The following is a 15622-nucleotide window of genomic DNA, read 5'->3' as shown; positions in this document are numbered from 1 at the left end:
TTAAATTGCATGCCATCCAATGAAGCCCTGTCATATTTTGACCTATTTAACAGCCTATAAAATTGGGCCAGCCTTTGCGTTTCACTATTCCCATTCCATATAAAACCAGAGATAAAGAGCATGCATTCAAGTGAAGTTCCAACCAGTGAAACATGACCAAGATTAAGTAGAAAATAGTTGCACTCTTCGCACTCAATTTGCTGTAAATGTCACGACAATTAGAAGAAAATTGTGGGACACTCTCCTGTCTGCTCACCGCTGGATCTAGTTTCCTTAACTGTACATCCCTAAACATTTACAAAGGCAGTATGAAATGTCACGATTTGTGATAAATGTCAATATTTAGTTTTTATGCCTGGGAAGCTTACAACCATAACGTCACTACAAGAGGCCTGTCACAGTGATTCAGGTTTAAGAGCTGTGGTCCAAAGAGCTTATATGAGCCACAAGTGGACAAACCTATCTGCCCGTATGCCATGCTGATGAGGCGTTCATTGACCAGCTTGTCTGTTTTGGGATTCCTTGGTTGGCGTTTCATGATGTCACTCTCAGCTGTCTCATATGCCAATGAGATGGCCGGAACCTGGAAAGGAATGGGAGGACAGCACAGAGTCAGCTCACTTTACGCACCCTGTACAATAAATGTTCAGGAATTTGTCTTTGTGGCAACAGTACAAAGGCATGATGACAACGCCAGACACGGGGCACCCTAGACATATCACCGTTAATATAATTCAGCATTCAATCACCGTGTGGAAGGAGAGAAAAGACAGAAAAAAAGTGCAAGGAGGGGGAACAAGAAAGCAGTGACAGTGACAGAGAGAGAGCAGACAAGAGGAGAGAGACTGAATTTCAAGACACTCATAAAAAAGGAGGGTAAAAAGGTCTCTGTAATAAAGAGCTTGTATTGGCTGATTTTACCAGGTAAGCACCGGAGCAATATGTCTGACTTAGGGCAGGATATCTCTGCGACTTAGGTGGGATTTGAGGTGGGGACTTGGCACTGTGTTAAACTGAACACATGCTCTGCGGTCTACAAATCCAGTTTGTTTTGGTGTTTTCCTCCCCTGACCCACAGCCATTGAGAAAGACAAGGAGAGAAAAGATGTGACTATGCTTGGCATTGATTTTTTACACCTCTGAAAGAGTGTGTGTGTGTGTGTGTGTGTGTGTGTGTGTGTGTGTGTGTGTGTGTGTGTGTGTGTGTGTGTGTGTGTGTGTGAATGTGAAGTACTCTTAAGTGTGCCACATCCTGCTTTGATACACATCTTCAGCGGCCATCCTTTCCACATGGCAGTGCTTGCTAAAAATAATCATAGCAGACGCCGAGTGCTGCTTGTCACTGCTAAACCTCAGCAGAGCCCTCAAGCCTGTTGCCTGGAGTCGAACTAAGCTGTTAACAAGCTGTTAACATCCTCACCAGCAGACATGGGAAATTTTGAAATTTTACTTGTGTTGTTTCAGGTACTTTATTGATTATTTGAATATAAGTTTTATTTTAAGGGTGTTACTCTTCAAAGCAGACGTCCAGCTGTTCACTCCATCAGCGGTGATTAAATACATGCAGACACGTTGCTTTGAAGGGAAGGGTTTTTATATGCAAAACAGTTGCTTAAGCAAATAAAGTCCCTTTAAGCTTCAATCATTGCATGTTTGAAGAGAAATTTAGCCAATAAAGCATGCTCTATCCCTGTGATCTCAGACAGTTAAAGTTAGTTTTGTGAACATGAACAAATCTGTCCTGCTGTTAAAAAATCAAAGAAGTTCATTTTGGATGTCACCTGAGTAAATGGAACTTCTTTATCAACAACGTTAGCAAGCTGCTCCTCTTTACAAGGACGGAGCTAGGGGGTGGCTTCTGGGTCTCCAGCCCCAAATGTTTTCTCAAAAGCCCCGAATCTTTGACGGTTTTAAAATAACTTCAACTTTGTATCATTTCCCCTCAGTCTCTCTGACTAGACCGGCTAATCAATGCAGTAAAAGTTCTGTTACTGGGGCAATATCGTCTATGTTTCAAGATTAGTAATTCTGTCTACACCGAATTCTTATGCTATCTATGTTATAATTTAAAAAATACAAACGTCAGACAGTTTTTGCCTTTTTCTAGGTGTCAGGATTGAAACATCCTTGTGTTCTGGTTTCAGAATGATAAAAGCAGTCGGAGAATGATTAGATACAAAATAGGATGGAGGTTCTACAGGATGATTCTTTCCCCTAGCCCCCCCCCCCCCCCCGAGGTTTGGGCTGAGCCAAGAATTTTTACAACATCTGGCTCCGCTCCTGCATCTTTATCTTAAACCTGTGGAGACAGTGTATGCTTCTTGGCAGTCGAATATGAGGCCATTATAGTACATGGACTTCATTACTTTTGCTTGTGGCTCATTAGAATGTATAGGAACCTGTTTCAGCCGCATGTTACTGTCTGGTGGCTGAGAGCAGGAAAACTTTAAGTTACAGTAATGAACACAAATGAACAAGTCCTTTTGAATATATTCATCCTGTGCTTCCTTTCTTTTGCAATGATCGATTACGCCCCTCAGGCAAGCGGCGTGCCAGCAACTCTTTTGTTGCTGCTGGAAATACAATGGAGGGACTGGCATCTGGAAATGGCAGAGCTGTGAAATGTAAATGTGTCACCCGCTCTTTGTTCTGCTTGAACGGGCGTCGGCAGTGAGCCAAAAAGCACATTTCTGCCACCAACAGAAAGGAACAAATTAAACCAAACGCTTTGTTCTTTTTACCTTCGGGCACTCATATATGACACCGGTATTAACAGTTGTTTCTTTAATGTTAGCTTGCCTGTAACTATGCAACATGCTAACAATTAGCATCCCCTCACTGAGAAGAATCACTCAAATTAACCAACAATTAGCTTTAAGCACTGAGAGTGCTTTGCAATATAACCCAATAGATAAAAAGATAAATCTAAAACCATATGTTTTGTTGTCATGACCTCCTGTGAACTGAATGTCTCCAGAAAGTTAAAAGCTATAATCTTTCAAATACAAACACTGGAAACCAGGATCCAAAAGGCCAGGAACAAAAGAGAGATGTGTTCGACAATTAGTGCATCATACATTTAGAACACAATACAGGCTTGGCAGCAGTCAATCAATCTATTAAGTGGTCATTTTTCAGAAGATTAGTCAAAAGTATGGATTCAGATAATGAAGGAAAACTATGGTTAGCATGTTTACAGAGGGATTGAGGGACTGAACAAAGGGAGCTGAGCGTTCCCCCAGCGCTCACCATGTCAGTGCCCAGGTCGATGCAGAGGATGGTGACAGTTCCCAGCGGAAGAGGAACACTAGCACAGATGAAGAGGAGGAAGGGCGAGATCTCTGGGATGTTACTGGTCAGCGTGTATGCGATGGACTTCTTCAGGTTGTCAAAGATGAGACGACCTGCAGCGATCAGAAACACAGGAAAGAAACACTTGTGTGGATCGGGATACGTGTATAGATATCTAACCTCTGTGTGTGTGTGTGTGTGTGTGTGTGTGTGTGTGTGTGTGTGTGTGTGTGTGTTTGTGCGTGTCCGTTGTTTTTAAAATATCTCGACCGTTCATCCGATCTGCTTCACACTTGGCTCCCTGGGTACCCAATGAACTTGGTGTTTGGAATTTGGAGCAGTTTGGACAGTGTCGGATATTGGATATTAATAAACTGTGAAGAAAACTAAACGACGGCACAATAAAGGTTGAGAAAAAAAGAAGAAGAAAAACTGCGACCTGTGGGCCTTCACGGCTCTCAGTCAAGCATGTCTTCGCAGTGGGCTACCGGTGTCGTGCCAAAAAGTCATCATTCGCCAAAAACTGATTGCTGTCCACCCTACATGCAAATGATGAAATGAATCGTACACAACCACACGTTAGATGAACACCCAGGCTCTTGGGCTCTCCAGCACGTTGTTTTGTTGCCGGCGGTTTCCCACATTTCTCCGGCTGTTCTGCGCGCTGCTGGCTCCCTGCTTCCACCGCCATAGCCACATCGCCTACTACTACCTCGATGTGTGGCTGCTACACGAAAAAAAGGAGACACGCCCAATCTCTAGTTGAGCTGCAGCCGAGCCGCGCCTGATTGAACCGCGCTGCAACATGTTGGCTATTACAGGTTAAGTGTTACCAATGATAAAAAAAAAAAACACACACAAATTCACGAGGCCCTTTACCTATGCCATATGGTAAAACCGCCTGTGACATTTAACATAATTTAACATCTTTTCAAGGTGGACATTTCAACTCCTAATATAATGCTGGATTTTAATTGTGATATTTTGTGAGTAGAATCTGAATCTGCAACGTTCTCTGTCAGGTAACTATACTGTAGTAGTACAATGTTTTCCTCTGTAGAAGTAGAAGTACACTGTAAGTCAGTAGTAAACAGTTGAGTTGCATATTAAGTGCTTTGGGGGCCTTCTGTAAATTATTTCGGGGTACAATGGTTTTGGAAAAAGCTGCAAGCAGCAACACAGGAGGCTAAGCAATCGTCCCGTTCCAAACGGGCACTGCACTACTGTTATTTATATCTGGATCCGTGTAGATTTTGGATGGGATATTGGTACCAATCTGCCACGGTATAGTTTGAATATTTTCTTTTTCTGATGCTTCACCGTGTTCAAGTGAATTTTCCAGACTTTCTGAAATAAAAAATTACTTTGGCTGCTCAGACCATATTAGCAACCCCCACTTTAATTATATACCAGTCTCTTATGGCAAGCCTCAAGTTAAATCTCACATCTGTAATTCATGAGTAATTCTCAAGTCAAGTCCTTGAGGGCATGTCAATTCACAAGTCTGAATAAGCAAATTGCAGGTCAAGATTCAAGTCCTTCAGATCTCTGAGTGCTGACAATGATATTGATACAACGTTTGAACATTTTCCTTTCAAAGATGTAAAAGGGTTTTTTACATAGTCCCTGCAATACAGGTGCTGGTCATATAATTAGAATATCATGGGATAAGAAGAGTTGATTTATGTCAGTAATTCCATTCAAAAAGTGAAATTTGTATATTATATTCATTCATCACACACAGAGTGATATATTTCAAATGTTCATTTCTTTTAATTGATGATGATTCAACTGACAACTAATGAAAATCCCAAATTCAGTATCTCAGAAAATTAGAATATTATTTAAGACCAATACAAAAAAGCGTTGACATGGCACCCCAAACCATCACTGACTGTGGAAACTTTACACTGGACTTCAAGCAACGTGGATTCTGTGCCTCTCCTCTCTTCCTCCAGACTCTGGGACCTTGATTTCCAAAGGAAATGCAAAATTTACTTTCATCAGAGAACATAACTTTGGACCACTCAGCAGCAGTCCGGTCTTTTTTGTCTTTAGCCCAGGCGAGACGCTTCTGACGCTGTGTCTTGTTCAGAAGTGGCTTGACACAGGGAATGCGACAGCTGAAACCCATGTCTTGCATACGTCTGTGCGTGGTGGTTCTTGAAGCACTGACTCCAGCTGCAGTCCACTCTTTGTGAATCTCCCCCACATTTCTGAATGGGTTTTGTTTCACAATCCTCTCCAGGGTGCGGTTATCCCTATTGCTTGTACACTTTTTTCTACCACATCTTTTCCTTCCCTTCGCCTCTCTATTAATGAGCTTGGACACAGAGCTCTGTGAACAGCCAGCCTCTTCAGCAATGACCTTTTGTGTCTTGCCCTCCTTGTGCGAGGTGTCAATGGTCATCTTTTGGACAGCTGTCAAGTCAGCAGTCTTCCCCATGATTGTGTAGCCTACAGAACTAGACTGAGGGACCATTTAAAGACCTTTGCAGGTGTTTTGAGTTAATTAGCTGATTAGAGTGTGGCACCAGGTGTCTTCAATATTGAACCTTTTCACAATATTCTAATCTTCTGAGATACTGAATTTGGGGTTTTCATTAGTTGTCAGTTATAATCATCAAAATTAAAAGAAATAAACACTTAAAATTAGAGATGCACCGATTGACCGGCCGGTGACCGGAATTGGCCGATTTTCACGTCATCGGCCATGACCGGCGACCTGCCGGTCAGACTGACGTATGCCGATTTTATGCCGGTCAAATGCACTCGGGCGCCGCATGATTTACATCGCGCAACAGCAACATCACACGTGCACATGCAGGGTTTTCGCTGTATGCATGTAGCAGCGGCGCACTGCCGCTCAATCAGCTGTTCATGAAATGTCATAAAGTCGTAATTATACACGGCTCGAACAGTCAGCCGCTCTCTCTCCCCTCCGAGGCTGAGAAACCGTGAAATATGACAGCTACAGTTTATCGGAAAATAGCGTTGGGCACACTGACTTTGATGAGTGTATCAGACCCCAGATGAGACAAGAAGCTAACGTTAGCAAACGCTGTGGTCCCTCTGCCTCTGACGCCCCGCTGGCCGCTGTAGGAGACAAAAAAAAAGAGACGCTGTATCTCTCCGACACGCTGTATTAACAATACTGTTTAAAACACTTTCCAGGTTAGTGGGGGTGCATACCGCTTAAAACCAACATTAAAAACACAGTAATCTTTAAAGAGTTTAGTTTTGTTGTTAAACTGTGTGTAAAATGAGCGGTGACGTTAAATCATCTGTTTCAGGTAACGGCACTCTAGGGTACCGTCTATTTGCTGGATTGTTCCGAGGTAACCGCCGGTAGCTAACGTTAGCAGATAAGCCTGTTGACAGCAAAGGTAGTGTTCACATTTATGCACAATGACACATAAAGAAAACTTGCTAAAAAGGTACTACACGCTGTTTTCAGGTAACGTTACTGTTGACGTTCAAACAGGCCTGTGTGTGTTTTGAGAAATATCTTTATACTGCATTAAGGCTATATTTATTTTATTTTTATTTGTTATTTTTATATTATTTTATTGCCATTACCTGTTTTCCCTGTTTTCATACATACAGAAGTTTAGTTTGCTAAATATATCACATTTGTTTAGTTGGATATTGGATGTGAAAAGAAGGAAATGGTTCTTCCATAACATTGCACTTTAGATGTGTGTTAATTTCCCACACCAGGAGTAATTTATATAGTTGTATTTTATGGCGATCAATTATCTATTTAAATGTTCTATGTTCTATGCAAAATGTAACATTTTCTATTAAAGAAAAGATAGAAAATAAATATTTGTGTGTGCTGTAAAGTGGTTAGAAAAAATTAAATCGGAATCGGCAAAAATCGGTATCGGCTGGCCTAACTCAAAGAAAATCGGAAATCGGAATCGGCCTAGAAAGTTGTAATCGGTGCATCTCTACTTAAAATATATCAGTCTGTGTGGAATGAATGTATACATTATACAAGTTTCACTTTTTGAATGGAATTACTGAAATAAATCAACTTTTTCATGATATTCTAATTATATGACCAGCACCTGTATATAGGCAAAATATGCAAGCCCTGCTTGGTTCTGTCTCAATCTTTTTTAATGTCCCATATTTTACCAGTTCAAAACTTGAGACTTGAATGTCTTTCCTTTCAATTCTCAAGTCAAATCGAGTCTTTAAGTAGTCAAGTCATACGTAAGCCAAGACTTAGTATGAAGATCACCCAATATTTGACTGAAGTATGACTAAAATCAAGTCAATCAAGTCAAGTCTCAAGTTTACAGCTCACACATTACATTTTCAATTTTCAAGTATTTGTTTCTCTGACTCGCTTTTCCAATCCAATCCAATCCAACTTTATTTGTAAAGCACATTTAAAACAACCAGGTTGACCAAAGTGCTGGACATTGACATGATTATAAACACGCGAGTAACAAAACAAACATTTAAAACAAATAACAGACTAGAAAAATAAAATGCAGAATACAAAATACAACTCTCAAGCAGGGTTGAAGGCCAATGAATAAAAGTGAGTTTTAAGTCGTGATTTAAAAATGTGAATGCTGGGGGCCAATCTGACATTCAGAGGCAATTCATTCCAAAGCCTTGGGGCCACGACTGAGAACGCTCGATCTCCTCTATTTTTGAGCCGCGTTCTAGGGACAACAAGGAGTAGCTGGTCAGCAGACCTTAATGACCTCAGAGGAGCGTGCAGCTTTAATAGTTCAACGATATACGCTGGGGCTTGACCATAAAGAGATTTAAAAACAAACAACAGAATCTTAAAATGTATTCTAAAGCAAACCGGTAACCAGTGAAGGGAGGCAAGAACAGGTGTAATGTGATCTCGTTTCCGAGTTCCGGTAAGGAGCCGAGCGGCAGCATTTTGAACCATTTGTAATCTTGAGAGGGAGGCCTGGCTAACACCTATATATAAAGCATTACAGTAATCCAGGCGAGTTGTAATAACCTGTATAACCCTCTATTTTCCCATCTTTCATTTTCCCATTCTGTCTCTCCTTCTCTCCCTCCTTCATTCCCCCACACTCACCCTCCTCCACTCCGGTGACGATGGAGGCGAAGTTGTCATCCAGCAGGATCATGTCAGCTGCCTGCTTGGACACATCGGAGCCAGCGATCCCCATGGCAACACCAATGTCGGCTTTCTTCAAGGCCGGGGAGTCATTCACGCCGTCGCCTGTCACGGCCACGATCGCCCCCTGCACCCGCAAGGACCGACGGACAAAAAGTGTCAAGAAGTGAAAGATAAGTACCATGATTTAAGCCTTTCTCTCTCCATTTCCCTCTCTTTGCCCATACCCTTCAGTCTTAATAATGTCTTTTCAAAGCAGCTCTGGGGAGATTAAATGAAAAATGGAATTGAGTTGCAATCATTCCGTCACACGGAGTGAGAGTGAGTGAGGCAGGGTGAATTGTAGCATGACCTCAATATATGGGGATGTGTGCATACACACATCTATTTTTTGACTATTCACACATACAGTGGGGAGAACAAGTATTTGATGCACTGCAGATTTTGCAGGTTTTCCTACTTACAAAGCATGTAGAGGTCTGTACTTTTTATCATAGGTACACTTCAAATGTGAGAGACAGAATCTCCAGAAAAATCCAGAAAATCACATTGTATGATTTTTAAATAATTAATTTGCATTTTATTGCATGACATAAGTATTTGATCACCTACCAACCAGTAAGAATTCCGGCTCTCAAAGACCTGTTAGTTTTTCTTTAAGAAGCCCTCCTGTTCTCCACTCATTACCTGTATTAACTGCACCTGTATAAAAGACACCTGTCCACAAACTCAATCAAACAGACTCCAACCTCTCCACAATGACCAAGACCAGAGAGCTGTGCAAGGACATCATGGATAAAATTGTAGACCTGCACAAGGCTGGGATGGGCTACAGGACAATAAGCAAGCAGCTTGGTGAGAAGGCAACAACTGTTGGCGCAATTATTAGAAAATGGAAGAAGTTCAAGTTGACGGTCAATCTCCCTCGGTCTGGGGCTCCATGCAAGATCTCACCTCGTGGGGCATCAATGATCATGAGGAAGGTGAGGGATCAGCCCAGAACTACACGGCAGGACTTGGTCAATGACCTGAAGAGAGCTGGGACCACAGTCTCAAAGAAAACCATTAGTAACACACTATGCTGTCATGGATTAAAATCCATGGGGCATCAATGATCATGAGGAAGGTGAGGGATCAGCCCAGAACTACACGGCAGGACCTGGTCAATGACCTGAAGAGAGCTGGGACCACAGTCTCAAAGAAAACCATTAGTAACACACTATGCTGTCATGGATTAAAATCCTGCAGCGCACGCAATGTCCCCCTGCTCAAGCCAGCGCATGTCCAGGCCCGTCTGAAGTTTGCCAATGACCATCTGGATGATCCAGAGGAGGAATGGGAGAAGGTCATGTGGTCTGATAAGACAAAAATAGAGCTTTTTGGTCTAAACTCCACTCGCCATGTTTGGAGGAAGAAGAATGATGAGTACAACCCCAAGAACACCATCCCAACCGTGAAGCATGGAGGTGGAAACATCATTCTTTGGGGATGCTTTTCTGCAAAGGGGACAGGACGACTGCACCGTATTGAGGGGAAGATGGATGGGGCCATGTATCGTGAGATCTTGGCCAACAACCTCCTTCCCTCAGTAAGAGCATTGAAGATGGGTCATGGCTGAGTATTCCAGCATGACAACGACCCGAAACACACAACCAGGGCAACTAAGGAGTGGCTCCGTAAGAAGCATCTCTAGGTCCTGGAGTGGCCTAGCCAGTCTCCAGACCTGAACCCAATAGAAAATCTTTGGAGGGAGCTGAAAGTCCGTATTGCCCAGCAACAGCCCCGAATCCTGAAGGATCTGGAGAAGGTCTGTATGGAGGAGTGGGCCAAAATCCCTGCTGCAGTGTGTGCAAACCTGGTCAATAACTACAGGAAACATATGATCTCTGTAATTGCAAACAAAGGTTTTTTGTACCAAATATTAAGTTCTGCTTTTCTGATGTATCAAATACTTATGTCATGCAATAAAATGCAAATTAATTACTTAAAAATCATACAATGTGATTTTCTGGATTTTTGTTTTAGATTCCGTCACTCACAGTTGAAGAGTACCTATGATAAAAAATTACAGACTTCTACATGCTTTGTAAGTGGGAAAACCTGCAAAATCGGCAGTGTATCAAATACTTGTTCTCCCCACTGTAAATGCTGAGCACAAACATTAAGGAATATATATATATATATATATATACACACACAGTATATACATATATAGATAGGGTTTAGTATAAGAGTTGAATAAACAGTTAATCATATACTTTACAGATGGATTCAACCATTACTCACGAATGGACCTCCATTGCATACACATACACACACACACACACACACACACACACACCAACACACAAAAAGTTACATACACTGTATTCAGCCTTAAATGGCATGTGCACACACACACACACACACACACACACACACACACACACACACACACACACACACACACGTATGCACTCACATACACACATCTATTCAACCATTTCTCCACACTCCAGAAATAAACATACATATTCAAGCATTCAGACAGACTTTATCACAAACACACACATCCTTACATTCACCCACATAAACGCACACCACCCATTCAGCTGTACGCTCTCACAATCTCTCATACACACTCCTGTCCATTGACCTGTCTCTGGCAGCCCTCCACTATGATGAGCTTCTGCTGAGGAGAGGTACGAGCAAACACTATCTCAGTGTGGTTCCTCAGCAGGTCGTCCAGGTACTCGGGGCTCATGTCCTTTAGGTCTGCGCCGTGCACCACGCAAGCCTTAGCATCCCTGGCAAACACACACACACAAACACAGTAAGGAGTCAGGGACAATTATGCAAAGGGGCACGTTGACATTTTGTTGCTTTCTCCTCAAGTTTTTTTGTTTCTTTCTCACACACCAAAATGCACACATACCCTTTTCATGCTTTCTGTCTTAAAGGAACAGTTCGACATTTTGGGAAATACGATTATTTACTTTTTTTGCAGAGCTGGATGAGAAGACCACTCCCACCATCATATCTGTCTGTTGAAAATGAAGCTGGAGACAGCAGCCGGTTATCTTAGCTTAGCATAAAGATTAAAAACAGGGGAAACAGCTAGCCTGGCTCTTTACTACTACTTTACTACTCTTTTAATATTGTATCTTCTATCTACTCTGTACTAGGGTGACCAGATTTCCCGGAACTAAAACCGGGACACTTTGCGCGTGACCATAGTGCTTGTGCACGCACTTTGTACACCGACGCATGTATCATTTCTATTTTGCACCCGACGCACAGCGGACTTTTCCCTCCACAGACTCACGTTGGTAAATTAGGGAATGAACTTGCGCTACCGATGGCGGTTCAGCAAAAAGAGGAGGCGTGTTTCAGCGCAAACGTTCCCTAGTGCTATTTTGCAGTTTCAGAAAACAATTCCGCCACAGACCATGAAAAACCTAGTCTAATGTCAGTGGCGCGTTATTCAGATGCTATTTTAAGGGCGCATGCTTGGCCGTCATGTAGAGTGTGCACACCGCGCATACACTTTGCTTCTCTCATCTCACAGACCCAGCAGTTCCCATTTTTGCAAACCATAGAACCATGACCTTGTTTTACACAACATTTCCATGAATCATGGATATGTTGATGACATATATGAGGAAATATTAGAGGACTTAAGGAGATGTGATGATGTGATGTGATGTATGTGCCGATGCCACTTAACCCAAATGCCCCAGCAGCAGCACTAGAGAGGAGAGACAGAAGAGCTCCATCGTCTTTATTGAGGTAATCTCGGTCTAATGTTAGACTACATTGCAAAAATATCACCATGCGTTCATAACCTCGTGATTCAGTGAGAGGAAGCCCACTATATTCTCAGAAAGGCGAAGCTTTGCTACTTCTGCTACTTGGGCGGAGTGATTTCCTTTGGAGCAAGCCTTTCTGAGAATATAGTTCCCGGTTTGTTTAAGGTTAGAAGATGGCTGTGTCTCATGTTACATTGTTTTTTGTACACGCTGTGACTCTACAAATCACAACACGTAAATAGGAACATGTTGGCGTTATTTTGTCACTTATTCGGAGCAGTAGGCTAGTTGGAACCAGTTACCTGCAGGTTCTGTGCTAGGCTAAGCTACCGGTGGAACCGTCAGACAGCGTTACAACACGCACGGACACGAGAAGGGTATGTATCGACTTGTCTTACTCTGGGGGTTACGGTGAATAAGCTAAAGTCCCAATAAGTCGGCGTGTTCCTTTAAAGGGAATGTGAGATAACGCTCTGATTGGTTTATTGCACGTTACGCCCAAACCACACCTATAAGTAATGTAGCTACTTCAGACCAACCCATTTTAGATTTGCATCGGGCGCAAGAGTCATTTATCCGGCCCGAGATCCGCCCACAAAGCTACTTGCGTTTTTCATTTGATACTTGCATTTTAGATCGTTAAAATAGGGCCCTTTGAGTGAGTTACGTGTGGGACCAACTTTATTTTTCAGAATTAAAGCATTCTTTTGGAAAATGCACCCACTGAACTTGTGAAAAGATATTTTTCATTGCATGGCACTAAATGAATTATTTGGAACTGCTGCCACAGGCTTGAACTAAAGTTATGGTAACACTTTACGGTAAGGGTACATTAATTATGAATTCATGCATGAATTCATTCATGATTTGTGCATTACTTCATTCCTTTATATCTTACGAATCATCAGGAATTGTTCATAGCCTCTCAGTCATGACCTCATGCATGAGCAACACATCAACTAAAGCATTAGGTAAGGTGGGTACATCATTATGCACATCATGATCATGCTTAATAAATCATAATTCATAATGGTGTGCCCACGTGCCTAATGCTTTAGTTGTGTTGTTCATGTATGAGGTCATGAATGACAGACTATGAACACGTCAATTCCTGATGATTCATGGGATATTAAGGAATGCAGTAACACATAAATCATTGATTACATAATGTATAATAATACATAGCCTACATCAATTAATTCATGCATGAATTCATGATAACCACGTTGGCTATGTAATCGCTGACAACCGGGACAATTGCATAGTGGTTGGTGTAAACCGGGACATTTTAGCGTCCCGACAGGCTTTTGTCGGGACTCAGGGACATGCAACTCAGAATCGGGACTGTCCCGGTCAAACCGGGACATCTGGTCACCCTACTCTGTACACACAACATCTATTGCATTGAAATCGATCTTCCTGAGGTCTCTCTTTTTGTCCCTGTTAAAGGAAACTTTCCATTAACAAATGAGATACAACATGTTCATTTGTGAGCTTTAGAGGTGCTGGTAGGCAGATTCTGTCACCTTTGGACAGAGCCAGGCTAGCTGTTTCCCCCCCATTACGGTCTTTATGCTAAGCTAACCTAACCGTCTGCTGGCTTTAGCTTCATATTCAATAGACTGATATGAGAGTGGTATATGCACACACATCCTGCAGACACACCACTGCCCACATACTCAAACACACACACAGTTACACAATAAAAGTTACTATTAGACGCTTGAGCACACGGCCTAAACCCTTACACACACACACACACACACACACACACACACACACACACACACACACACACACACACACACACACACACACACACACACACACACACCTGGGGTTGACTTGGCTCAGAGGGATATTGAGTCTCTCAGCGATGTCATCAACCGTCTCGTTGCCCTCGGAGATGATGCCCACACCTTTAGCGATGGCTTTGGCCGTGATTGGGTGGTCCCCTGTCACCATGATCACCTGTCGGACAGAAGGTCCCATAAATCGCGGAGCATTATCACATGAAACCCCTCTGTATCTCACCAGTATGTCATGTGTCACAGCATGCTTGAGCTACTGTGCTTGAGGGTCTATAAGTCATTCAAATGTGTTGGGTTGTTACAGTGGGAAAGACTGGCGCTATTAGGGGTTAAGGGTTCAAATCTGGCATTATACTCCAACTAAACTCTTGTTTAGGGGGTTCCCATAGGCAGAGCAGTGTGATTGTGACAAACAAAACCCATCAGAATGAGGGTTTGTGACCAAAAACAAGAGTGGCATACAGTATGTCTATGGTGCCCGCACTCTGCATAGGCTGGCTAACAGAACTTATAACAAGAAATATAACAATTACAAATACTTGCACATTCTCATTAATAAACCTCCAGTACACCTGCATCAATGTTAACAGTGCCATATGACTGGTACCAGGCAGCGTATTTTCCCTTCCCTTCCACAGTGTTATACTAGTTTCAGTGTTAAGTGCTTTGAGTGTGACTTTGTAGGCTGCTTCTTGTCCTGAGGGAGCTTTTCTGAAACTTCCAAGTGTTTTGTAGTAAATAAAAGAGACTGACAGGAGCAGACTTGAATAAAAATCTCTCATTTTATCACATAAGTGACAATAGAAAATACTGTATTTCATTCTGAATTTCTGCCCATGTCTGGGAAACCTAGGCACAGGACTAAAAGGGGGGCATGGGGTGGCAGCGGCCCCCCCTGAAATAGGATTCCCACCCCCTGGTCTCCCACCCAATCTGACAATTGTGATTTCCATTGGATCAGAGTACTGTCACTTGGCTGCCTGTTCTGCCAATCTTCCCAACCCTTGTCACAACACAATGAATGTTTCCATGACGATTATCCAAAATTCTGATACAATGGAACCAGCACTGGAATTGTTGAGACTATAGAAAATGTGTACTGTATACACAGTTTGTTTCAACTGAAAACAAGTGAAATTAACAATGAATGTGATGTTTTATTTAGCAGAATAATATTGTGTTGGTCTATCCTATCCAATATTTCCTATATTTTTAAGCAGATTGCTGTGCCAACTTTGAATATGAGTTGAATATCTCATATTGAATATCTAGTATATCGCATCTGGATCTTGTATGAAAAGTTAAGTAATTATAAGTCATATTGAGTGCATCCTTTAAATCCCCAACACCATCATAATCTACAGCATTAAAGATAGAGCACTATATATTGCACTAAAGCCTTTGGACTGATGCTGTGGACCGAGGATGCACAGTCCAATGAAACGTCAGCGCATCATCCAATAAAAATTAATTAAAGCAACAGAGCCATGTGCTCTAGTTTCCTCCTGGGCTCAGCTATGAGGAAAAACAACACATTTGTATGCATATGTGTATGTACAAAATTATCTTCTTCCAGTTCAATCAGACACACCTACGGCACTTCATGTCTGACA

At 42.2% G+C, this 15622-nt stretch overlaps 1 protein-coding gene across 1 annotated transcript in view; it reads right to left on the bottom strand.

Moving 5' to 3' along the window:
• atp1a2a (ATPase Na+/K+ transporting subunit alpha 2a) overlaps window positions 1-15622 on the bottom strand; it is a 48381-nt gene that overhangs the window by 4808 nt on the left and 27951 nt on the right. Inside the window, exons 15-19 of the mRNA XM_078264378.1 lie at window positions 14033-14169; window positions 11046-11196; window positions 8369-8537; window positions 3250-3404; window positions 460-583 (exon numbers count right to left, since the gene is read on the bottom strand). Coding sequence (XP_078120504.1) covers window positions 460-583; window positions 3250-3404; window positions 8369-8537; window positions 11046-11196; window positions 14033-14169 — 736 coding nt within the window. The remainder of the gene's footprint in view (window positions 1-459; window positions 584-3249; window positions 3405-8368; window positions 8538-11045; window positions 11197-14032; window positions 14170-15622) is intronic.

The sequence above is a fragment of the Sander vitreus genome, chromosome 12 (genome assembly GCF_031162955.1).
Source record: "Sander vitreus isolate 19-12246 chromosome 12, sanVit1, whole genome shotgun sequence".
Taxonomy (NCBI): domain Eukaryota; kingdom Metazoa; phylum Chordata; class Actinopteri; order Perciformes; family Percidae; genus Sander; species Sander vitreus.
The sequence above is the reverse complement of the archived record's forward strand: the minus strand, read 5'-3'. Positions and strand labels throughout refer to the sequence as shown.